General features: G+C 44.9%; 1 protein-coding gene and 1 long non-coding RNA gene across 3 annotated transcripts in view; both read left to right on the top strand.

Moving 5' to 3' along the window:
• The window catches only part of USP42 (ubiquitin specific peptidase 42), a 37,635-nt gene extending 14,948 nt beyond the window's left edge, over nt 1–22,687 (top strand). Inside the window, exons 9-17 of one of the 2 annotated variants that reach the window (XM_081889076.1) lie at nt 321–432; nt 961–1,101; nt 10,372–10,472; nt 11,783–11,933; nt 12,569–13,315; nt 14,482–14,573; nt 16,191–17,489; nt 19,519–19,838; nt 21,190–22,687. In XM_081889076.1, the coding sequence (XP_081745202.1) occupies nt 321–432; nt 961–1,101; nt 10,372–10,472; nt 11,783–11,933; nt 12,569–13,315; nt 14,482–14,573; nt 16,191–17,489; nt 19,519–19,838; nt 21,190–21,242 (3,016 nt within the window). In that variant the 3' untranslated portion in view covers nt 21,243–22,687. Of the gene's footprint in view, nt 1–320; nt 433–960; nt 1,102–10,371; nt 10,473–11,782; nt 11,934–12,568; nt 13,316–14,481; nt 14,574–16,187; nt 17,490–19,518; nt 19,839–21,189 lie in introns of both variants that reach the window. The other variant, XM_081889075.1, reaches the window with a different exon arrangement.
• On the top strand, nt 14,580–15,869 carry LOC309357325. The gene is made up of 2 exons (XR_014163092.1): nt 14,580–15,412; nt 15,723–15,869. It is a non-coding gene; the product is annotated as an uncharacterized lncRNA (long non-coding RNA).
• Nucleotides 22,688–26,350: the final 3,663 nt, after the last annotated feature.

Raw genomic sequence — 26,350 nt, 5'->3', positions numbered from 1 at the left:
CGGCGGGCTTTCGTCAGTGGGCCCCTGCTGTGGTATGGGCCCCCTGTCAAGTGTCTAGCCACGCTGACCTTTGACATTGGCCTGGATCAAAGGGCATGCGGGAGGCAGGAAATGGCAGGGGCATTTTATTTTCTCTTTGCCCCAAAGAGCAACCTTCTTGAATCTGCTGTTGTGAATGGACATAATTTATTTATGAAAATCTGAGCCTGCATATACTAGTTCAAATAGGGCAGGCAGTTGTTTGAACTTCAGGAAATGGGATAACACCAAATGAAAATAGCCTCGAAAACTGAACTGGATGTCCTCTGCTTATGTTTTAGGTGTAAAAAAATGGTTCCTGCATCAAAGAGGTTTACAATACATCGGGCTTCAAACGTACTCACCTTGTCCTTGAAACGGTTCGCAAATTTCAGTGGTGGCAAAATTACAAAGGTAACACAGCGCTGCAACCGGATTGGATTTTATAGATATAAATATTGACACATGTTAAAATGCATTCTGCAGCCTGGAAGCAAATATTGTGAAGGACAATATAAAAATGGTTTTATATCCTACTAATAATGATATAGCACAGGAACAGCAGAGTATAGGTTTAAAAGCAACACAGAATGTACATATAGGTGTACATCTTTTCGTCCAAATTTTTAGAAACAAAAGTTGCCTTCAGCAAAGATAGTGGACACCTGTTGTATCCTGACAGGAATATTGCCCCACAGAACAGAGGGGACCACATTAGAAGCCCAGCTCCAACCTGCTACAGATCAGGCTTCTGATACCTTGGGAGCTTGAAAGAGAAACTGCCCTGCAGAACACAGTGAACTACTAGGTATAAAAGGGATAAGGCAGTTTCCCAAGTAACTTGGTCCTGAGATATATAGGGCTTTTTATGTTCATACCAAAACCTTGTTCTGCTGAATTGAGAAAAATGCAAGTGTTTTCCCCCCTTTCATTTCTGTTTAGGAGGTGAAATACCCTGAGTATTTGGACATTCGGCCATATATGTCCCAGCCAAATGGAGAGCCAATTATTTATGCATTGTATGCAGTTTTGGTACATACTGGTTTCAGCTGTCATGCAGGACATTACTACTGCTATATAAAGGTAAATATTATTTATAAGAGTCACGATACAAGAGGAAAAAGGAATGGGGAGGGAAGAGGAATCAACTGTCCGCTACTGCTTACGTAAAACTATGTAATGTGGAGTTGTCACTGCAGGAGAGAATTCTGGGAGGGGAGGCACCAACTAGCAGTGGAGGGAACCTTGCAGTCACCTCCTCCCTCAGATTCAGCCTAGTGGATTGGCTGCTGGTGGAAACAGTTCTGGGAATGGAGGAACTAAACAGCAGCTGATCCCAGTCCGGCTGATGGAGGGGGCTCCCTCTGTTGCCTCTCCAGTTTTTTAAAAATAAAAATTTTCCATTTAAGAATTTCTTTTCCTTTTCCTTGCACTGAAGTCTTTGTTCAGTGTGTTTGCAGGCAGGCACTTTTTGTGATATATCCTCCTTTGGCCCCTTCCCGTAAAAAGGTTGTTCTTTATCCCTCTTTTTTTTTTTGTCCTTTTGAAAGAGGCCCATTGTTGTTGCTTTCTAGATGGGGCTTCTCTTCTGCACTGCTGAGTCTTAGCACTACCCAAAAACCTCCCATTAATTTCACAGCACCATAGAGTTGTAAAGGAGCAAAAGTCCAGCTAGTCCAACCCCCTGACCAAAAGACAAAGACAAGCCTACCTATGCAATCTGGATCACAGTTTGCTGCAAAGGAAAGAAAGTGCTTGTGGAGCCGAGAGCTCCAGAGGACTCCCAGCAAGTAAGTGTGGAGGGACAATGTGTTGGCGATGGACTGTGAAGCCTTGGGTTCAAATCTCCACTCAGCTGTGAGACACTTGCTGATTGGCCCCGGGCAATTTCTTTCTTTCTTTTTTCTTTCTTTCTTTCTTTCTTTCTTTCTTTCTTTCTTTCTCTCTTTCTCTCTTTCTCTCTTTCTCTCTTTCTCTCTTTCTCTCTTTCTCTCTTTCTCTCTTTCTCTCTTTGTTTCTGTTTTTGTTTCTCTCTCTCTCTCTCTCTCTCTCTCTCTCTCTCTCTCTCTCTCTCTCTCTCTCCCCCCTCTCTCTCAGCCTCCCCATCTGAAATCCTGGAGAGCTACTGTCAGTCCGTGTAGACAATACCAAGGTAGATAGATCAAGGCTTGGTATACGGCAGCTTCCTATTTTCCTATGTACCTGCCTCATAGACTTGTTGAAAGGATAAAACGTGATACCCCCAAGTATACCTTTCCCAATTCATTTTCAGAAGAATAAAATCAGGGGTAGCCTTACCATTAGGTAGACCCATGTCAGACCACATAAGCCAGAATTAAGGAGATGACAGTGATGAGTTAGAGGGCAGAGCTGTATCCCCTAAGCTAGTCTGCTGTCCTCAGGTTACTATCCCATTGCTAGTAAGGTTCAATTGCCACTGTGGTCAGCTTTGGTATTGGGGGGCAAGTTTCATCCTTTGCTTCAGCAGCAAAATTTCTTAGGTGTAACATAAAGGTAACACATGCTAAGCTAGGTAGGGGAGGCAGATAAAAGGAAGAACATGTTCTCTTCCTACAGAGACATCTCAGTAGTCCCCCTGCAGCCCTCAGCTGCTGCAGAATACTTTCATGTTGTAATTTTAGTTGTTTGCATCTGTTTTAGCTGGGCTGTTAGGAGGTCATTGCACCAGGACAGAGTGCCAGGGATGGTTTCAGCAACTAAAAAATATGTTGTCTTCCATGTCATAAGAACGGCCCCTAGCAAAAGCAAAGGGCTGTTTCTCAATGTAGTGGTTTTCACGCTGTGTTTCAGGGAACTCTAGGGTTCCTTGGAAGTTTATTAGGAGTTCTTGAATGAGAAGCTCAGCAAACAGCAGACAACTAGGACATACTTCCTTGGAAGACAGTTTGTCCACCACTATTTATTTTCTCTTGCAATGTCCAACCACAAGTGTATGCGGGGGTATACTTTCTGTTCATGCAAGACAACTATGAAGCTCAGGCCTGTGACTTAGAATTCCACATGATCTCTGAAGCAGCTCCCAGAAACGTTTGTGATGCAGCTCTGTGAATCTGCCACTCTGAAAGAAGGGGGGGGGGAGTGGTGTGGGTTTTCTGGATATATATTTGTATTTACTAAAAGTTTTCACGGAAACATAACACGACATTACAAACAGAGTGAAGACAACACAATTTCAGTAGAGTCGAGATACTAACACAACAGTGCTGATTAATCCATAATGTTGAGGTCATCACACAAGCCCAGGGGCAAGTTGTTCACTAAACAGTTAAGCATGTGTTTGAGGTGGTGTCAAGTTGTTTTCTTTAGTAGGTATTCAGGTTTTCTGGAAATTTTTTGAGTTGGGAAATTTTCCTGTGCAAATTACTGGCCAGTTTGAATCAGAAAATGTTCTGATGCCCTAGAATGTGACTTAATTTATCATGCTCATTTTACTTTTACTTAATAAAAGTAAATGTAAATTTTAATCACTTTGACTGCAATGCTTGCCTAGTATTTATTTGCATTTATTTGCATTTATTTTCCTAGTATTTATTTACAATTGGCACCTGTTCATTATTAACATTGAACTTATGAAACAGATTTTATTTTTGGTGGGAAAATGAAGCAGGGGTGGGGGATTCCACCCTGCATCTCTGTGATGCCAGGAGGTTGTGATTTGTGTTGCTCCCTAGTGTCACTACCATCTTGTGTGTGTTTTCAGTGGGTTGTATCCACCTAAAAAATGGTGTGTATATGTGTGTGGAGGGGATGAGACTTCTCCAGCCTCCCTTCCTCCAGTCCCTCTGGAAAACATTTAGGGGTGATGTGCAGGCGGTAGACGGAGAGGAGAAGTTTTGCAGAAGTTGTTTTGTGTGCAGTGATTTAGTTGTATACAGCTCAGTGTAGGCAAGGCTCAAGTGGGCTAGAAGATGCTGCATGCAGGCTGGAGCCCAGTACTGGATCTCTCCAAGAAAGGTTGAGGGCAGGCTGTCCCTTAGAGACTCAACAGCACTGGGAAGGTCAGGGTTTCGGATCCCTGCATTACCGGGCTGGGCTGGTAACAAACAGAGCCACAGGGGTGAAAGGCGTCTGGGTGAAAACAATCGGACATTCAAAGTAGACTGGTAATGACTTTAGACACATGTTGTCCATCCTGATAACAAACACGGCTTATGTGTATTCAGATCACTTTGACCATCGTGCTTTAGAATACATTTCTGTCTGCACTGTTGGGGGTCAGCCTCATCCTAGAACTTCAGAAGCATCCTGCTGTGGCAGTACAAGGAGAACAAGGAGCGTAGGTTTTTTTGCACTCAACACCTGACTCCGGCATGCCAGCAAATCAAACGCTTCTCACGTGGCATTCTTGTCTCCTCGCTTGCCTGCCTGTTGCTTTCATCCCTGTCTCCAACTGGGAAACCCCGCTGCCAGACACCTGAGACATGAAGGGAACGCTGCACAACCTCTTCTGTCTCAAGCAGTCACCTGCTGGAGGTGGTCAGGGAAGCAGCAGCAGTTGCAAGACTCTGCATTCATTTTGTCGGTGTTCCGTGTGCAGTTGTTGTGCAGACATGGAGTTCACAGGGCAGTGAACATTCTTCTGTATCGGGTGGCAGAAAGGGGGTTTGGAGGTACTGGTTAACAAAAGCAGGTAGAAATGCACATTTTAAAAAGTTTATTTTTAAGCTATTCTATAAAATATAAATTGTTTGCCGCTTTAGTTTTGTGTTGGGGTTCCTGATTTATAGTAACTCAAGTGTAGATCTTGGTTTCTTTAATTCATTGTGTGGCTCATGGAGTACACAGTGATTCGGATAGTTGGCTGTGCCTTCAGCGCCACCGTTTTACATCTGGTTCTACCACTGCATTCTCCAGCCTCTATTTCGCACCTGGCTCCAATTTGTGGACCTTGAGATTCTAGTGAAACAAGAATACTAAACAAGGTTGCTGAACCTTGGAAGTCTGGCCACCACTGCTCTGTAATTGATTTTCAGCCTGAGCTGTAGCATAAGGAAATTTGACTGTTGTTGAAGCAATACAAGGTTAAGGACTAATTGTAATTGGATGGTGGCTGGGTGAAAAGGGCCCTGCTCATTGTAACTGTGTATATAATCCTATTGCTTTCTCTCTGAGCAGGAAAGAGAAGCAGCTGTCTGTTGCTTGGATACACAGGAAAATCCTTGTGTTGTGTTCCTCTAAGCCCGTTCCTTGCCTTGAAGCTGGTTGTCATCACTTGTTGTTTTTCTGCAGTAGTCGTGCCTCTGCCCAGATTCCACAGCCTCCTCACAAATTTCAGCTTCACTTCGTTTTCAGGTTCCTGGTTCAGTTGAAGGTCAGATTCTACGGAGTGAGGGACCACCTTTCCCAACATGTGCTTCTGTGGGCCAGACCCTGCTCCCTTGTATTTTCATCGCATATCAGCCACGTGGAGCTGGGCCTTAATTGCCATGGCCACAGGGCTGTGGAATCTGTCCTTGATGCGGGTTTAGAACTGTTCTTCTGGAAAGCGTATAAAATCCACTTATTCTGGAGTTCATTTGGTTGACTTGGTGGTAGCCTTTTCTAATTTGACAGTTGTTGACTGCTAGATTGCTGTTTTTCTGTGAGCCTCCTCACGGTGTGAAAAACTGATTCCTTAAGCCAGGAATGAGGAACCTGTGGCCTTTCAGATGGCGCTGGACTTCTAACTCCCATTGATCCCAGCCAGCATGGCCGGTGGTCAGGAAAGATGGGATTCAACAGCTTCTGAAGGACAACCAGTGATGAACTGCTCATATGCAAGGCTTGCTTTCACACGCCAGAGGAGATTAAATGGAAGATTCTACGTTTAATATTAAACCACAGTTGCCTGTTATGACCAGACGTGGAGAACTCCCATGGTTCATAAACCATGGTTTGATCCTGGCTTGTTTGAACTAAGTAGACTTCAAACCAGAATGCCCTGAATTTGATCTTGACAAGTAGCTGCGGTTAGTCGATCAGAAATGGATGCCTCTGATCTCTTCCTCCTGATATGTGATCTTCAGCTTGCACACAGAATCCAAACCAGCCACATTGTCTTTTTCCTTGACTTCTCTTTGTCAGTAAAAGCAATAATTTATAAACATCATTATACAGTTAGCAGGGTATAAAATTAATCTACAAAAATCTGTGGAACCAGCCTAAACAGAGTTTAGGAATTATTGGACTAGCAAGTTGAGAAACTAGGTCTAGTTTCTGTGGCAAGAAAAATCAGTAGGTTTTTTGGACTGGTGGCACTAGGCTATCTGTCTGGCAATAATACCAAGCTAAGTAAAAAAAAAAATTCCCTTCAGTTAGCAAAATGGACTCCAATTTAAAATGCTGACATGCTTTAAAATGTACATTTCTAGGTAGAATAAATGTGATCAAGATATCTGTTCCCCCACAATTCATTTTCTTATTTTGCAATGTACCAGTTGTATTGTCAGTTAAGGTGTTTGAGTAGCTGAATAAACGCAAGAGATTTATTTGTGCTGCCAAAAAAATCTAATTTCAAAATCGTACAAGACTCTTGGGGTGGGGGGGGGGGGAAAGAGGATGATTTATACCAGACACTAGAAACTTCATACTAATCCTCTGAAGTAAGATTGTTCGAAAACAGTCTGAAATGCTGTTTTGATAGTAAAATTAGCTGTCAGCTGCAAGTCCCAGGATGCATTTATTTCAGCTATTGAAATATAGCATCCAGCAGTATCTTGGATGAAAAATAATTTTTGTTTCTTGTGGTGATAAGCCTGAACAGTTTCATCCTGTGTAACTGCCTATGTCTTGCCTTTATACTTGATCATGTTTTTAGCTTAACTGTCCGTAGCCTTTAGTTATTTTCCTTTTTTCTGATTACTACTTCGATCATTTCCTGCATGGTGACATGCCTTGAGTATCTCATCAATATGTGATGTGGTGGACTCAATTCTTGGCAATAAAGATCCCTCCTGAGTGGTCTAGTCACTATAGGCATAGCCACTTGCAGGCACCACACACACAAAACTTGTTCACAACCAGCCTTTCCCCCCTTGTGGTTATAGAATAGAATTATAGAGTTTGAAGGGACCCTAAGGGGTCATCTAATCCAACTCCCTGCAGGGTGTCCATCTTTGTTTAGGGAAGAGGCTCAACCTGGGCATGTGAACAGAGGCTCTGAGCATGGGCTTCCTTGTAGTTACTGCTGTTGCTGGAAAATGTACTGAGGTTTTAAAACTGTGTAAGCTGATAAATACACAATGGGTTTTTATCAAAACAGGAAGGGCAAGGCCTCTGCTATTCCCTCGAATTTTTGGACTCGGTTAAAGGGGCAAAAAACAAGAACTCTGAAGGTATGTTATACCTGGCAGAAATGAATAGAAGAAGCCAGATTTGTCTCAAATGGTGAATTCTTTAAGCTGCTACATCTCAGACATTTTGCACCGAACCCGTCTGAAATGTGGGCAGCGTGCGGCACTTAACACACCAATAACCCTCTCCGCCAAATTTCAGACAGTTGGGACAAATCTTACGGGTTTTATTAACGTAATAATGTCCAGGCTTTATAATGGTAGGATGTGATTTGACCTATCCAGCATTACTGTCTTGTGCCTGTAGAAATGTGATCCTGCCCTTGTGACGTGGAATAATTTGGGAGGACTAAATGGCCAGTATGGACTGTGATAACTTCAGAATCGTCCTGTTTTATTTGTTGCATTTAAATTCTTCCTTTTCTCCAGTGAGCTTAAAGCAACATATGTGGATTTTATCCTCCTAAGAATTCTGCAGGTAGGCTGGGCTAAGAGAGAGTGACAGTCACAGCTGACTGAGGATTTGAACCTGAGTCTCCCTAGTGCAAGACGTATGGGCACTGCTGCACCCCACTTCCTATGCCTTTCAGTAGGAACGTACCATGGACCCTCCAGATGTTGCTGCAGTGCAGTTTCCATCATCCCAGACTGATGGGAGCTGGATCCAGCAACATCTGGACAGCCACAGGTTCCCCATCCCTGCTATGGACTTCTAGCATAGATCTTGCTCAAATGGAAGCCTTCCCTAAAACATGAATCCTGTGGGAATTCCTCCCGTTCCCTTTGCTAACCTGCCAAACTTTACGTCATCTCCACATTTAACTACTAGTAGTACAGCAATATGGCACGCTTATTTCACATTTCTTCCACCGGAGGGCAGGCTTTCTCTTGTTGCCTGGTCCCGAGAGTGCGATTTTTCAATTAAGATTGGGACATTTTGTTTCTAAATATCATAAATCCACTTGATGTTTGTGCTTTCCAGTTCCCTGTCCCTGTGTTAGAATCTGGAGCATATGAAATCAACCACTTACCTTGCTCAGAAGCATGAGAAATGATGAATATAAATTATTCAGTGTATACTGCTCCTGGAATTTTGATGCATGAAATTAAGTACATCACACTGGGAGACATCAGTGGATATGGTGTATGGTAATATTAGGTGCACTTAGCAGCTTTGTTTATGTTGATAATAGGGTACAGTTAACAGTTATGCCTGTTACAATTCTTACAAATTATGTGGATGCATGGAGCAAAAAAGTTGGACGGAACTGATGCCAAAACTTGAATGTATTATTTAGGGGCAGAAGAGAGGTTATGATTTCCTGGCATATTATAAACAGTCTACTTATGCTATTTACTGTCCCTTAAAAAAAAATTTCCTGCGTCTGGGCTTCGTAGAATGTCTGCTGGACATGATACCTAGTATGCTTGTGAGATGGAATAATTTGGGAGAACTAACCGGCCAGCATAGGCTGGACTGCTTCAGAATTTGGTCTGCCTTCCTATGATATCTCAGGAATTAAATCCCTTGCTCCTCAGCTGTGTGAACTTTCCCCAGGACCTTTGTTCCATTTTGCAGGCACTTCTTTTGGCCCTGCCACCATCTGATATGGTGGGCAGGTACCCCGGCAGAAGGCGGCCTTTTCAGTTGTGGCACCAAGACTTTCATGACCCACTGGGTTTTTAATGGAAAGGAGATGTAGAACTGTGTGCCATCTGCGTTATGATGACAGGAAATTCCAATACTCTGGATGATGTCCTCCCAGTGATTTCACGTAGATGTTAAAGACCACAAATGGGTGTGAGCAACACCTGGTGGGGAGGATGGAACCAGAGTCAGAACTGGCACAGGAGCTGAGCCAGGGAGCACAGGAGATTAATGATCTTGGAAGGGAGCTGTTAACCCAAGCAAATGTCCAGAAAAGACATAAAGACTGCTAGCTCCATCTCTGTCACTGCTTGCAGTGGTGTCTTTGTCCTCCTCCCACATAGACCCTTCTAAATAGAGCCCTGGTGATAGAGCTTTCTTGGCAACCAGATGAATGTTCCTCTGGTGACTTTGGGACTTCCCATTAGCTCTATTGCCACCTTCGCTCCTGAGGTCTAAGTTTGGTGTTGGAGAAATTGGTGATTAAGGCCAGACTTAAAATGGGGAGACAGATGAGGTGTCTCTTAGGCTGCCCTTGAACTACTGTGGGTTCCTCCTGGTCTTCAGCTGGAATAAGGTTATCTGCATCTTCCTCTGCAGAGGTCTCTAGGATGCGTGTTAGATGGGATCCTGCTACTAGGGGATAGAATAAAACTATGTGGGGCAGGCCTAGGAGGCCTGTAGCACCACTTCCAGGAAGTGCCCACCATTCATCGGTTCCTTTCAGCCACATCTTAGAAAGTCACTTCTGGAGATAGTATTGCCAGTGATATTGAAAGTTGCAGAGGTCCATCAAAATAATACTATTTATATGCCGCCTATCTGACTGGGTTTCCCCAGCCACTCTGGGCAGCTTACAACAATTATAAAACCGTGGTGAGACATCAAACATTAAAAAGTTCCCAATACAGGGCTGACTTCATATGTCTTATAAAAGTCAGATCGTTGTTTATTTCCTTGACATCTGATGGGAGGGCATTGAGCTTCTAGTCCACCAAATGTTGTATTATGCTTCTATATTTGTTGGAAGCTGCCCAGAGTGGCTGGGGCAACCCAATCTGATGGATGGGGTACAGATAATAAAATTATTATTAGTATTATTAAATGTTCTTAGACTCTAACTTCCATCAGGCTCAGGCAGAGGGTAATGGGAGAGGTAGCCTTTTCCCCCTGTAAACCATTTTGAGGTGTGTGTTTGTTTGTTTTACGATCAAGGGGCATATAAATTTCATGAAATAAATAAATATCCAGCAACATCTGGAAGGCCGCCAGTCCCTCATTCCTGATCTAGATAATCACATCGTCCTAAAATACCTTGAGATGTCACTGTGTGCTCAAGCACTGCGTAAAAACACTACCGTGTTGTAACCAGTTGCAAAGACGACAATAACGTTTTCTTCTTCTTTTTTGCAGGCCAGTAACGGGCAGTGGTACCAGATGAACGACTCCACCGTCTCAAACAGTGACATCAGGACTGTATTGAATCAGCAAGCCTACGTGCTTTTTTATATCAGGTAATGCCAAATGCAAATTGATTTCCCTTGCGCTGTGCCTGCATCACTGTTAGTTACGTCTAAAGCCTTTTGGTTTTTGAGAAATTATTCCTAATTCAAGGGCTGAAATTGGGGCAAGCAGAAAGAAGGTCTGTCTACTGGAAGAATTCTGGGTGGTTTGCCAGAGATCGGCAAGGGTTTCCGACTACCAAAGATTGTAGCAGCAGCAGGAGCAAGCAAAAATGTGCTGGTTTTTTAAAAAAATGTGCTGGTTTCTTCTGCCTTGTCTCTGAAACACATGTGCTAACTGCTGTCTTTCTCACCAAGCCTTCCTGTAACTCTGTTGGCCAGTGTTAATACATCTGGTTCAACCACCTTAAAGTCCACAACTGTGTATTAGGCTCCAGTTGGTAGACATTGGGTTTCTAGTTAAAAAAGGAAGATTTCCACAAAGTTGAAGTTTACCCACTCTTGGCTTAACTTAAAGCCTGTTAGGCAGACAGTTCTAGTCACTGAATACAAATACCCTTCAGCACTCACTGACTCTTCGGCATCTGGCACACGGATTTTGGGGGAGCTGGTTCAGGCAGAGACAGAAACCGACCAGCATTTGCTGTTTAGCCAGTTGGGTAACCTAAATTGGTTGACATCCCTCTGCAGTCATTATGGGGTGTTGCCTTGCAAGGAGTGAAAGCGGTTTTGCAAATACATCAGAGAGCCTCAGAGAGGTTAGGCTGGCCTCAACTAGAGCCAGGACCTGACATCTTTCCGCAGGGCCTGCAAGACAGAGTTGTTCCACCAGGCCTTTGGTCAGGGCGCAGCCTGACTCCCTCCTCTGGCAACCTGCACAGAATTTTGCTTAATCGGTTGCCATCAATTTGATTTTAATTAATTTTTACAATGAAATATTTTTAGAATGTGTGATTATTTGACTGTTTGATTATTTGATTGTTGTTAGCCGCCCTGAGCCCGGCTTCGGCTGGGGAGGGCGGGATATAAATAAAAAATTTTTTATTTTTATTATTATTATTATTATTATTATTATTATTATTATTATTATTATTATTATTATCAAAAGCATGTTATCTGTCTTCCCTTTTCTGTTCTTTGGACAACTTGTGTAGCAAGTCTGCTACGGTGTTTTGGTAGCTGCTGCTAGCCATAGCAGTGTGGTGTAGTGGTTAGAACGTTCGACTAGGACTAAAAGCATGAGAGACAAATAAGTCATAGGAGCCTTAGGGAGAATTTCATGGTAGAAATAGGTTTGTGCAAAGAAAGAAAGAAAGAAATTTAGTCAACAAATGTGGATCAATATGTCTTTTATTTGTTAGGTCCCATGACATGAAAAATGGCGGTGAACACATTCATTCCGTTCACACTCCTGGGCAGTCTTCTCCTCGACCTGTTATCAATCAGCGGGTGGTCAATAAGCAGACTGCGCCAGGGTTTATTGGACCACAACTACCCCCTCACATGATTAAGGTACTTCTCTCTTCTGAAGCCAACGGCATAAAGGTAGCAGGTTAGGCAGCAAGGGTTCACTGAAATCTTGTAGCTCTGAAAGTTATTGTAACTGCTCTGTGCCTCTTTTTGCAATGCATGTGAAACACCTGGTAAGTAAATGTTGCAACATTTACAGAAATTTTGCTCTCAAACAAGTACAGTTGTACCTCGGCTCCCAAACGCCTTAAGAGTCAAACGTTCCGGCTCCTGAACAATCAAAAACCAGGAGTGAGTGTTCTGGTTTTCAAACCTTCTTTTGGAAGCCGAATTTCCTGCAGCCATTCAGAAGCCACACTTTGGAAGTCAAACGTTTTGGAAGTCGAATAAACTTCCAGAACGGATTCTGTTCGACTTCCGAGGTACGGCTCTAATGGAAATCTGGGTTTTTGATACAACAAATTATGTACATTTGTTGCTCTAATGCGGGGGTAGGGGATCTATTTTAGTCTGAGGGCCGCACTCCTTTCTGGGCAGCCTTCCAAGGGCCACATACCAGTGGGTGGAGCCAGATATGAAAGTGGGTGGAGCAACAATTGTAAATTTTGCCTTTCTGCTGTAAGCTAGTTTCTACATAGGCTTCGCTTTCTCAGAAGATTTCTTTTTCATAATTGTAGAATTCAAATCATTTGAATGGAACAGCATCCCTGAAAGAAACTCCCAGCGGTTCTGTGGCAATCGCTAGTAACGTCACCCTCACCAGGCCTTCGTCCGCTCCTCCGGCCATGTCTATCCCAAACTGGACGATGAACAGGCCTACCACCGCCGCCACTCCCGACCCTTCCAAGAAGCAAAAAATAACCATCAGTATTCACAACAAGCTGTCCGCTCGCCAAAGTGTCTCTCACGCCAGCTGTACCTTGGACAACCCCAGCAAGCCTGCCCCGTCCTCGACCATTTCCAGCCCTGCTGCTGTGCAATCTACCTCAAGCGCACCTGCCGTCTCGGCTCCTAACCAAGTCCCCAAGCAAATGCCTCCGAGCGAACCTTGCTCCAAGTTGGTAGTGAATGGCAAGTCCAAGCTGAACCCAAGCACGTTGGTCCCTTACGGGGCAGAATCTTCTGAAGACTCCGACGAGGAGTCCAAAGGACTGGTGAAAGAGAACGGCCACGCTGCCCCTCTCAACGGCATTCTAGCTGACAATGCAGCCAGCGCATTGGAGGGCTCTTGTTTGTCGTGTCACAACGCCGAGAAGGAGGCTCCGCAGCACGAAGCGCCGAAAAACATTACCGTTCTTGTTTCCATTAGTATAAATGATACCCCTAAACAAAACGGACAGATATGCAACGATTCCACTAGCCAAGCAAAGCCTGCTAAATCAGCCGAAAACCCATTCTCCAAAGCAAATGGGTTGCCTGGCAAAGTGAGTATTTTTCCGCTCCAGCTTCTGTGGCTCAGTGCAAGTGTGATGCCAGCTCCCTTCAAACCATGGCTTGCAAAGTCTGTGGTGTAGGCTGTGGTCTTGAAGTCCCATGATGCAACAGTGTTGTTGGAGCTCGGAGGGTCTGAGTGTAGTTGGGGCCTGGATGAGAGACTGCCTGGGAATCCTGTGCACACAGCTTTGTGTTCTATGGAAGGAAGGCTGGATACAAATAAACTTGAAGCTGTTGATAGCAAGACCCATGCTCCTTTCCTTCTGCACTGTAGCATGAAGTCTTTCTCCCCTCTCCCTTTGTAGATCTTACCTGTGCTTTGGCATTCCATGATGCTAACAGTGGCGGCTAGCGCTAATCAGTTTCCCTCTTAACCGGGGTTTCACTTCATATTCCAGCTGGGATGGGAGTCCTGGTGTAACCTTAACCATGGTTGGCGCTGGTGTAGACAACCACGGCTAATCTAGGAAGGGCAGAGGTTATCCATTCTTGCTGGGGAGTGAGCCTTTCTGGGGCAACTTCCCAAATTCCAAACCACCACCCCATCTGCATCAGACTTGTGGCTTATCAGCATGGCTGTGGGGATACCCCACACACCTGCCATTGCATTACAGCAGCCTTCCACAACCTGGTACAACTCCCATCAGACACAGCTACCGTGGCCAGAGTTCAGGGATGACTGAGTTGTAGTCCAAACCGTCCCACAAGTGAAGTTATTGATGTAAGCCAATATAAGCAGAGTTGGTTGAGTTGTGTAATTCATCTAGATGTAAATCAAAACATCTGGAGGGATGGCAAAAGCTGGTGTCATTTACTCGTACTGCAGAATTTGGCTTGGATGAAGAATTTTGCTTCTTATTCAGGGAGTGCCAAAACAGCTTCAGTGAAGTTTGGAGGCACCACATTAGCAACCCCTTAGCAATACCAAGCTCAGCAGACCAGGGGTCTGACTCTGTATAAGGCAGCTACTTAAACTCCTTTTGCTTTTTCTAGTTGGTGTTTGTTGAGCATGGTACTTGGTGGGAGCCAGTCTTAGCTAGTACGTCTCTTACCCATGTGAGGAAGGAAGGCAATTTGTTTCTCACAAGCACTTAAAAGTAGTTGTTGTCCCTATTGGTTGATACTGCATGTTAACCTTATTTGTTTTCAATAATAGGGTGTGCCTACAGCTTTGCCCCCAGTCCCTGAAGACAGGATCTTAGACTCTTTCAGATACAATCAACTGAAAACCTCATCGGGGGAAATAAGGTAAAACACATGTGCTTTTTCCAATACGCTTTCCTTCAGACGCGTGTGTTTTCACACAGTATGTTGCCAGTGCCTAGTTCTGTAGGATCTGCAGCCATTTGTTTGGAAATAAGTGCAGGGTTTGTAGAAATCAGAGCTTAATCTTTGGGCTGTGCCTTCTCTTCAACAACATCTGGTGTTGTGCACCTTATGCTAATATACTCCAGAAAGTAGTTCTATGTAATTGTCCTGAAATCAGTCTAAACAGGATCTCTCTCGAGATTTCTAAATCTTGGGCAACATCAAGCATTTAAAACAGGGATGGGGACCTTTGTCTTTCCAGATGTTGATGGACTCCAGCTCTTACCAGGCGCAGCCAGTAATGGGCATTGCAGTCCAGCAACATCTGGAAGTCCACATTCCTGATGTAAATTAGTGACCCAAAGACTTCATTTAAAGACAGACTGTATTGTGTGACTAAATAGAATTGTATGAGCTATGGTAGAACAAACTCTTCTCGATCGTGGCAAGCTACCATCTCTTCTTTCATTCCCTTAAAAGAACACAAGTCTTTGGGGCATTTATACCTTGTGGGATTTAATGTTCTATCAACAGTGGTGCTCCAAGGCAGATTTCTGAAAATTCTGCTTCAGTTTAAGATTGGCCCAGTCAGTTAGCGCATCACAGTAAACTTATAAAGGGGGGGGGGAGTTAAATACAGAGTTGATTGGTTTTTCAAAAACAGCATTGTAACAATACGTAGAGCAAACATGAATAATAAAGGAAAATGAAAACATAGAAGCAAAGCATGTAAGTTCATAATATCATCAGAAAATTAGACCTGAACCATAGTTAATACAGTGGTGCCCCGCAAGACGAATGCCTCGCAAGACGGAAAACCCGCTAGACGAAAGGGTTTTCCGTTTTAGAGGTGCTTCGCAAAACGAATTTCCTATGGGCTTGCTTCGCAAGACGAAAATGTCTTGCGAGTTCCTGCGGGGTTTTATCCCTCCCCCCCTTTTTCCCAAGCTTCTAAGCCGCTTATCAGCTGATCCGCTAAGCCACTAATAGCGCTAATCCGCTAATGGGCTTGCTTCGCAAGATGAAAAAACCGCAAGACGAAGAGACTCGCGGAACGGATTCTTTTCGTCTTGCGAGGCACCACTGTAGTTTACCATGATTGCCCCTTTCTGGTTTGTTTTGAGGCTTCCATTTGTGCTGTAAGAAAACAACCCAACCCCCTGGGTTAACATAATGTCCAGAGCAGGGATGGTGTTTGTTCTACTCCCAATAAATGATGATCAGTAAGCCAAGGGGGGGGGGGATAAATCTTTGCTACGTGTTGTGGTTTGTTGAGGCAAAATAAAGCATGATCCCTGGTTTAGACATAACACTAAAGTAGGGATCACAGTTAGACATTACCTGTGGTTTACTGTGACACGTGAATAAAGTTACTGTGTCCACACAATAAGAGAGTTCCTAAAACCATCTTGGTACGTGTGCTTTATATTGCGACTTTTATTCTGCTTTGAGAGAAGTGTTTTCCAGAAGCCGAAAAAACTGTGAAGGTATATGTAATGTTTGCTATATATATGTTTTTCTGGTCAGTGGCATCTCTCTCTTTCTCCTGTGCAGCGGTAGTGGAACAGAAAAAACAGACGGCCCTTCTGAAGAGGGAGCCAGTACTCTTCCCAACAACATCCAGACTCATTTGGCCCCTTCAGACCCTGAAATCACCTCTACGACGGAAGACCCCTGTGAAAGGACTGTTGCCGAAACAGAGAGCACGCCTCTTGAGAGTGATGGGCAGCACGACCCTAAATCCAGTTCGTCGGGGGCAGAAGAAGACTTCCCTAGGGAAGGTGACGTGGAGGACCATCCTGAAAAGATGAGGGGACCAAAAGAAGGGAAAGCGGTTTGGGAAAAGAGCCCTGAGCCTGTCAGGGGAGCAGCAGAAAAGGGGGTGCATAGCCCCCTCCTTACAAGGTCCGACGGTGAATGTAGTTCTCCAAAGCTTGCCACTGTAAACGTGGCAGAAAAATCCCAAGAAACACAAGACAGTGCGGAACGCTACGAGGATGTCCCGCCTCCTGAGGAACCTTCCGTTACAAGGCTGGACCCCCTTGGAGGAAGCCAGTGTTCGAAGGACGACGGCAGATTGGGAGAGAGCAGCAGCAAACAGTTCATAGGAAATACAGAAAGGCAAGAGTTGCAATCCCATTCACCCCTTAAGGAAAAAATACCCACCTCAAAAAAAATAGACAAAGAGCACTATCGTTCCAAAAGGAAGCGCTCTGAAAGCGAGGAGGAGGAAGAGGAGGAGGCAGCAGCAGTGGCCCCCCGGGGCCAGCCAGAAGGGCACTACCCCAAGAAGTGGTGCTCCTACAGCAGGGAGAGAGCCAAGCAGGAGCACTACCGGCGAGAATACTACAATGCAAACTATCACAGATTCCCATGCAGCCCTGATCCTGAGAGGGGCATGGGGAAATATCCCTCTTACAGATCTCGCAGCAGAGGTAAAACGGACCCTGAACGGAGCAGGCATTGCTACGGGAAAGGGGAGCAGTCGTGGAGCAAGGAGCGGTATTACCAAGATGGCCCGAGGAGATGGGAGAGCTACAGGCCTTACAGCTACTATTCTTCCCACGGCCCCAGGTACAATCAGGATAGGAAATTCACTCACTGCGAGAGAGACTATAGCAAATCAAGTCATGTTTACAGTAGCCCGTATAAGTACGAACATTATAAAAGCAGGTGGACTCACGACCAGGAAAGGAAGAGGAGGTGCCAGAGCCCCGAGAGGAGCAAGACCCCCCCGGAAAAGAGGTATAGGAAGCTCTCACAGAGTGAGTCTCTTGAGGAACAAAGAGGGCGGAAGCACAAGAAGTCCAAGAAGAAGAAGAAGTTGAAAAGCAAACACAGAGAGAGAGATTCCAGGTTAGTGCAAAGTTGGTGGGGGTGGGGAGAAGCCAATGGCAGGAGCCCGGGGCTATTCCCAAATAAGTGCTACTTGGAGCTGACCAGCTGAAATTAATGACCCGCCATTAGCCATGTCTGCTCATTTCTGCGGGTCTACTCCTTTATTTATTTACTTCTTACTTTACCTAGTAAGACAGTCCCTCCCCACAGGTTTGCAATCTGGAAAGCACACAGGAGGGGGTGGAATCAAACTCAGGCACCAATTCTTAAGCAGTTCTTACAATGACCGGCTGGGACATTCCAGTGGTAGGAGGTGCTGAGCTTTCCTATCTCTCCCATGGAGGCAGTCTAATGGAATGGCTGTTGTCGGGGGGAGGCCTAAGGGAGATAGAGTCTTACTCTTAAGTATGACTAGTGTTGGGTACATACCCAACTTTTGTGAAGCTTTATGGTCTTCGCCTGACAGTTGCTTATGGCCCTGGAATGGGATAGTTGGTGAATTGACTTGCTGCTTCTCAAACTAGCTGGTACCTGTGCAATGTGGTGGTTTCGGCAGGGCACCGGCATTTTTTTATTCTACTGTTTTTCACTTGGAAGGGGCCATAGCTTCCTTTGCACGTTCAATCCCCAACATCTCCAGTTGAAATGGGTCAGGTAGTGCCAGCTATGGGAAATAGCGCTCTCTCTCTCTCTCTCTCTCTCTCTCTCTCTCTCTCTCTCTCTCTCTCTCTCTCTCTCTCTCTCTCTCTCTCTCTCTCTCTCTCTCTCTCTCTCTCTCTGAAATCCCAGAGAAGCAGTTCTGGTCAGTGTATACAATACTGAGCTAGATGGAGTCAGCGGTACAACTTCATTGGTGTACGGAAGTGTCCTATGTTTCATTCATAAACACTTTCTGTTTAAAATCCACTGATAAAATAAATGAAGCTAATCTCGGGTCCAGAGTGTATTAGCAGACCAGCTGCCAAAGGCAGGTTTGAAGAGGAAAAGCTTAAGCTGACTGTGGCATGAAAGCAAGAAGGGGGCTTTTTGTGCTTCCCATTGAGTGGGGGGGGGGAATGGAGGGACACACTAAGCTCTAGGGCTACAGCAGGAAAGGTCCTGCTTCTTGAAATGAAATCCTCCACAGGATCTTTAGCACACCTTAAATTGCGGTGGGGGAAGAAGGTTGATTTAGTACACTATGCTCCAATGTGCAGCTCAAGGGCCACATGCGGCCTTCCCAAAGGTGGGTAAGCAAGGCCCTGGGCTTTGGGAAGGAGGCATGAGGGCTCTGGCAGGGTCCTAGAATCCTCCTTCCCAAAGCCTAGTTATTGCTTTCCCAGCTTCAGGAAGGTGGTGTGAGGTCTCTAAAACCCTTCTTCTCAGGGTGGGAGAACAAAAGCAATAAAGATAATATAGTGTGTCTTTGATCCCAAGGCAGCAAACAAAAAGCAGGTCATGTTACTCACAGCAGATTGAGCTGTGTGTGAGCTGTGACCATGAGCCTCTCCCTGGAGGGAATGCCCTCTCCTCTAGGTGAACAGCAGCAAAGGAAGCTGCCTTGTCCCCAGTCAGACCATTGGTTCATCTAGCTCAGTATCATCACAACTGAGTGACAATGGCTCCTCAGAGTTTCAGACAAGGGTCTCTCTGTGCCCAGCCTTGAGGTGTCAGGGATGGAAGCTGGGACCTTCTGTATTCAAAGCAGTGCCCCACCACTGAATCATGGCCCTTCTGTATGTTTCCTTGCCCATCCACTAACTTGGATGTCTTTAAAGGAGGATTAGACTACTTGGTGGACCACTGGTCATCCTGCATTCTTAAGGTTGGCTCCCTTTCCACATTACCTAGTGAAATGTAGGGAGGCTCAAAACCCAGTCAGAGCAGAAACTCTGAAATCACTCTGTTATTATGACCTGGGTAGGAATAATGTCTGTGCTCATTTGCGTGCGCACACACACAGAAGGAGTGACCCACTCAGGACACTTTCCTCTTGGCTGAAGAACCTGTTGCCTTCCAGGAGCTTGCATTGCGGATTTTCCTGTTAACTTGCTTCCGCTTACTTCAGGTACCACCAGGATTCGGACCCGTCTGTATCCAGCTCCGAGGCCGAGACTCACAAGCATAAACATAAGAAGAAAAAGAAGAAGAAGAAGAAACGCACGAAGAAAGAAGAGCGCGCCGAAATGTCAGCTTCTCGTCTTCCCAAGCCGACCGGCTTGGAAACCAAGAATCTCAAAGCATGGGAAATGACTGAGTCTTCTTCTTCGGAGGCATATAGGAAACAGGGCAAGGGCCCCCAGGATGGAGAGACTGTTTGCCAGAAAACCAAGAGCTTAGAAGGTAGCAACAGAGAGAGCAGCTGCCCACCTACAGATCGTAACGTAGGTAAGAAGCTTGGAGGGGGATTTCCAAGTGGTGTCCGTAGAGCAGCCTTTGCCTTCATGGGGAGTTTCCAGTGGATAAGCACCCCCAGTGGGGTGGCTGGAGCTGATGCGAGTAGCCACCCAGAATCCCTGGAGGATCCCCACGCTGGCAGAAGTTGCTGTAAAGCAGCTCTCCCTCCCACTCCCAGGCAACCTCTGGAGTCCTCTTATTTTGTTTTATTACATTTCTATCTCATATCCTCTCAAAGGAGCTGAAGACACGGCATGCACTGTTCCCCTTCCATTTTATTCTTATGAGGATCTATGTGAAGGTAGGTCAGGCAGAGCTTTCTACTTGGAAATGGCCCTCCCTGGTCCAGCCTTGTATCACGCTGTCTGTGAGGTAACCTCTAGCAGGCATTCCCACCCATAAGGCTTAGTGGTCCTCCCTTTCGCTTTCATAAACCTGGACAATTCATGATTGGGAACCCAGAATCATGCTAAGGGTGCTTTGTCTGGGCTGCCTCAGAGCTCCCAGGCCAACTATAGGACTGTCCCAACACGTCGCCAGCTCCCCACCTTCTGTATCCAAATGGAAAATGGCTGCGTTCCTGACAAATGATTGCATCAAGGTGCTGTTTAACCCAAGATTCAATCAACAGTGCATGTTTCATTATGCTTCTAATAACTTGATGTAATCCTAAGCTTCTTCAGGGGCTTCAAAATATCATAGGAACATAGAAAGTTGCTTTATACTGAGTCAGACTCCCGGCTTCAGCGAAAGGAACCCAAAGACTTCAGGCGGCTATCCCTGAAGCCTTTGGAGTGCAGCAGGAACTTGCACTGCGCTCCAAAGGCTTCGCAACCTTGCCGCTGCTCCCGGACCTGTTCTGGGGTCGGGGGAAGCTCCGAAAAAATAAGATTTTCCCCCCTTGATCTCTCCCCCCCCCCGAAAAACTAGGTGCCTCTTATGGTCCGGTGCGCCTTATGGACTGAAAAATACGGTATGTCACAAAAAGAGGGAAGGAACAGGAAGATCAGCAAACTCTGGTACTAATATAATTGTTCTTATGATGACCAGCTTGAACGGAGACATTTCAGGGAGGAGTGGAGCCAAATGGCAGCTGGTCTCTTAGCTAGATTGATGGAGAGTGATTGATGGAGAGTGATCCCATTTCACTCTCTGCTGCTGATGGCTCAAGGAAAACAGGAAACAATTTGAGGATTATTTAGTGCTGGAATTGTCAGTGATGCAGTTGTTACAGCTTGTGTGACACAGCCGCACAATTGTGCTGTGCCATTAAGGAACTAGATAAAAGCTCATCTCGGATCTAGGCATCCAAGAATAACCTGGTTTTCTTCTCTTCTTTCAGATCCAGAGTGTCTGCTGGAAGCCATCCCTCCACAGCTCGCAGTATATTTATAAACCGAAAAGCGATTAACTCTTTAATTCATAATTGGTGCTTCAGAAATACTGTACAGAATTTTACCATTGAAAGAAACCCTTTTTTTTAGTTTTTACCTTGAGACTTTTTTTTAAATTACCTGCAATCCAAAAAAAGAAAAAGAAACAAAAAAACCGGATGGAAACTTTCTACAACTGCTGAACATCATAAAATATACCCTGTAAATGTCACAGTAATTAATGCCCTGGAATAGAACATCTCAAATGCTGCTTAGTTACAGACTCAGGTTGATTGTGTTATTCATGTGATGTTGCTCCAAGTCTACACACCTGGTGCAAAGGGGCGAGGAAACCACAGAATTATCAAGCTGCAACTGATAGTCTCTTATTTAATTTAAAGACTTATTTAAAAATTTCACATACAACTAGAATTTTTGCAAGAGCTTCATCTGTTTTTTCTGTGATGTCTGCTACTAGAAACTCGATCCATTCCCTCCCACCCCGTCGGATTCCAGTCTTGGACTATGTGAAACGTGCCGTTCGGACTCTTTACCAGTTTTTGAATGTATCTTGGAACGTGTCTGAAGACCCCTTGCCTGCTGCGGCCACTCCCATGGATAGGGCTGTCTCTCTGGGCCCTGCGATGCCGCCAACCACCTGCCAGCTGGCCATTTTCAGGGTGTTTGAATGGCCAGGCTTGTCATCTCACCCATGAACTTGTGAAGGCTGGTGCAGGGATGTCTCCGGCAGATGTTTCCCCCCGTCTCCTTCTGTCTCTCCCACTACACTCTCACTTGCTGCATTTCAGTTTTCCTCCTCTGAAGGCTTCTGCCTTTGGCTCTTGTTCACTCTGTGGGGCTTCTTCTTTCCTGTTCTGTGCACTTTCTCTCTCTCTCCTTCCCCTACTCTACCCCCACCCCATGTTTAGCTCCTATTCCCCTTGTCTCCTGTCTCTTTGCCTCTCCTTGATTCCACTCTTGCAGCTGCCTGTCCCCAGCATCTGTTCCACGGCTCTTTCAGGCGCCCACAGATGACGGCAGTGGCGGCAGTGGGGTCCCCCTGCGTTGTTCCGACAACGGCCAGCAGGAGCCATCCTCATACATCCACTATGTTTTTGTGTTTTACTATAGCGTTGCTTGTCTTGACGGGGTCTCAGTTGTCTGGTCCTTGTCCCTTCAAAAGTTTCTAGTTACAGACACATTCATACTGTGATTTAATTTTTTTATGATGAATTGCTATCAAACTGTGATACACTTAATTCACTGGTCCTGCATCAGGAGACGGAGTGGGGAAAACTGTATTAAATACAGTTCATCTGAATAATCTGTCTGGTTTATACAAGCTGTGTTGTTCAGAGATGTCTAAAGTTTGATCTTTTGTTTTTTTAAAGATAAAGCACTTGCCCCACTTGTAAATATATGGCATGTAAAATTTATATAGTATATAAATACAACAAGTCAAAACAATGTTGCTCAATGTACACTGGTTTCCATCTAGTGTGTAGTGTTATGTTTTCATTTTGTTCTACACCAATGACTTCTAACGAAGTTTATATTCTTGATGCTCTCTACTCAGGCTGTTTGCTCATGGTGGTATTTGTATATCCCCAGCTAAGGGTGAATCGTTTAATGTAATAACTACTCACTTACTGTATAGTGTGTGTGTCCTCTGGTTAAGTGATACAGCAGCTGTATATTTTATTCAAGAAATCACACTCTGGTTGATGCACCATTGCTGCAGTTGCAGAGAGCTAGCATCCTGGTTGCTACAGGATCAAGTTTTCAAAGCGTATGTTCTTGAACTACCTCTTCACCATCCTTGCCCACTGGTTGTCTGGGTCTAATAAGAGCTATGGCCCCTCCAGTTGGTGGACTACAGGTTTCCCACCCCTGTTTTAAAATAACCCTTTAAGTGCAGAGCTGAAAACATGGATGTCAAGATATGCCAAAGGAGTTGGGAGTAAAAAAGATTGTTGATGAGTTTCAACCCTCACATGAGACATCACTGCTGAAAAAGAGGGTTGGGGTAAATTGTCTGACAGGGTGTACGTCTGATTTAAGTACAATTACCAGTGTCATGCCTATGTCTGTGTGCTCAGATGTAAGATTGCCAACAGTGTGTCTACGCAAGTGACAACCTGCGTTTATCAAGGGACCACAAGGGACACACTTGACAACAAAATGCCTCTGGGTCCAGGTGCTTGGAGTGTGTGTATGTTATAGAAAAGCAGCACTTGGAACTCAAACTTTTATTTTTGAGAATGAAGTTCCCTCTGCAATGTATTTTGTTAACTAAATACTTGCAGTGGATTTAAAACAGTCATACAAGATTACCATAGATATTTGTATTTATAGATACAGAATAGTCCATGCAAATTCATTGGCATACGAGAGTAACAAACCTTCAAAATCAATAATACACAGATGTACAGTATATACATTTAACTGTCAATAAGAAACATTCTTCAAGAAAATATAGAAAGAAAAGGTGGTGAGCTACAGGTTAGTTTGCAGCATGTGGTCTCTAATGGCCTGTGCAGATGTAACACTGGTTCCTTGCATGCCAACAGCCAGCACACTTTCTCCCCCTCAACCAGAGCAGCATCAGTGTTAATGGAATGCTAAGATTTCCACTCTCGAAGAGGAAATTGTGGGCAGAGGAGAGAGGGTGCTTATTGCTTCTGAGGATGCAACTTGATTTTGCACGCAATGGTCAGTAGAGAGTATTACATCTGCACTGGATCCAAGAGACCTTTCTTCCAGCAAGCATATCTAGAAAGATATGTACTACATTTTTTAAAAAAAATAGGCATTTTTAATACAAAGCACTGTAAATGCTGCTCACTTTATAAAGTACTGCACACTTCAACACATCCAAAACCTTAAGTGACAGAGCAAAGCAAAATTCTCTCTTCCACCCCCCACCCACCAACAGCCTCCCTCAGGTTAGGTTCAGCACCTGTCAGGCCAGCTGAACTTAAAGTGCTTTTTAAAACTCACCCCTTCAAAAACCAGAGTCCTCAAGGCTTGAAAAGCAGCACTGGGCAAAAGGGAACGGCATGAAGTTTAACACTCTGTTCTCGTGGGTCTGGTTTGCATGACTATGGCTTAGGGGGGACCATGCAAACATGCTGACTCCTGAGGGGAAGGAAGCCTGCATTTGCTTTGTGCAACCCTGGTCCCTGTGGCTTAGCATGTCTTCTGAACCTGCCTCATGGTTAAGCTCCTTAACTACAAACAATAAGTGGGGGGGGGGGATGCTACAGCTCATGATTAAGGAGAAGAGTGCATAACCATGAGTCCCAGTTCAGATAACACAATAAGAGAATGGTGGGGGAAATCTTATTACCGCATTTTTCACTCTATAAGACGCACCAGACCACAAGACGCACCTAGTTTTTGGAGGAGGAAAACAAGAAAAAAAAATATTCTGAATCTCAGAAGCCAGAACAGCAAGAGGGGTCACTGCGCAGCGAAAGCAGCAATCCCTCTTGCTGTTCTGGCTTCTGGGATAGCTGTGCAGCCTGCATTCGCTCCATAAAATGCACACACATTTCCCCTTACTTTTTAGGAGGGAAAAAGTGAGTCTTATAGAGCAAAAAATACGGTACTTCATGGAACCAGGTCAGGGAATGTGAATAGGACAGAAGTGGAGACAACTTCCTGAATAACACCCACAGAAGTAACCAATGCCATTTGCCTCCACTGCTTTCAGCCTCTGCGGTTCTTACTGCTTTCAAAAGCTACAGTTCCCTAAGACCAAGAGTTAGGTTGAAAAAGAGGTTTATTTTGTATTTTCAAAAAGGTAGTACCTCAACAAAAGCCAAAAGCTTTCACAAGCCACTCCTGCAAATTAGCTTGCTTCTTTACTGGCCTCTGGAGGTTTTGGCTCAAATTCAATCCCTACTAATACTGTTCTGTACACACATCTGCAACCATTCTATAGCTGGAGAAAGGATGCTGTGCTGCACTTTAGCAGGATGCTTATAGAGCGTCATGGTTACTCGGTTTACATGTTCTTTGCTGACAGAGGACTCTTAATCAGACAAAAATAAACCAGGGAAGAATTACCAGCATTGCCAACCCATTTAAATTCAATCCCCTAAATGCACGTGCTAGAAAAAGGGAAAGCCAACAGGGATCGGAGCGCATGATTTTTAAAAGGTCAAAATTTTTACAGTGATTTCTGCAGAACTTTTGGGGTGATCTAGTGAAATTTGACAATGAAATACTGGGCAAATTGATCAGGCCCTTCTAGCATCAGTCTCCACTAGATCTGCCCAGTTAAAACTAGGATCTGGAGGCAAGAGTATTTCCTCAGAAAAGGAAGGAACACCTGATAGGTCTGGTCAGAGGAACCCTACGTCCAGTCTGCTAAGAACAAAGAATTCCCTCGAGAAGGTAATATAGAGAAAAGACAGAAAAGACAAGCAAAAGAAGGTTCACCCAAGCAATAGGATGGCAAACCACACTGGCCCTCCTACAAATACTTTTTCAGGATTATAAAGAGATGGCAGACAACTGAAAGATATTAATTATCTGGGAAGGAAAAACCCTAGAATTTACTTACACCTATGTTTTACACCTATGGGACATGGGTGGCACTGTGGGTTAAACCACAGAGCCTAGGGCTTGCAGATCAGAAGGTCGGCAGTTCGAATCCCCGCCACGGGGTGAGCTCCCGTTGCTCTGTCCCTGCTCCTGCCAACCTAGTGGTTCGAAAGCAGGTCAAAGTGCAAGTAGATAAATAGGTACCGCTCCAGCGGGAAGGTAAATGGCGTTTCCGTGCGCTGCTCTGGTTCGCCAGAAGCGGCTTAGTCATGCTGGCCACATGACCCGGAACCTGTACGCCGGCTCCCTCAGCCAATAAAGCGAGATGAGCGCCGCAACCCCAGAGTCGGTCACGACTGGACCTAATGATCAGGGGTCCCTTTACCTATGTTTAACATAGAAGAGGAGGGATCTTCACAAGCAGATCTTTGTGAATATTATTAGGTTGGTTGTTACAGATGGTAAAGAGCAATCAAAGTTTTCTTAGTTTGCTAGAACAAAACTTGTTAGGAGGCCATTAAACTACTCTGGATAAGAAATCACATGATGGGAGTAGCTGCACAATTACAGTACTGCAAA

Source organism: Podarcis melisellensis (assembly GCF_964234715.1).
Source record: "Podarcis melisellensis genome assembly, chromosome: 14".
In the NCBI taxonomy this organism is placed as follows: Eukaryota; Metazoa; Chordata; class Lepidosauria; order Squamata; family Lacertidae; genus Podarcis; species Podarcis melisellensis.
Note: the sequence above shows the minus strand (reverse complement) of the source record. Positions and strands in the feature narration are given on the sequence as shown.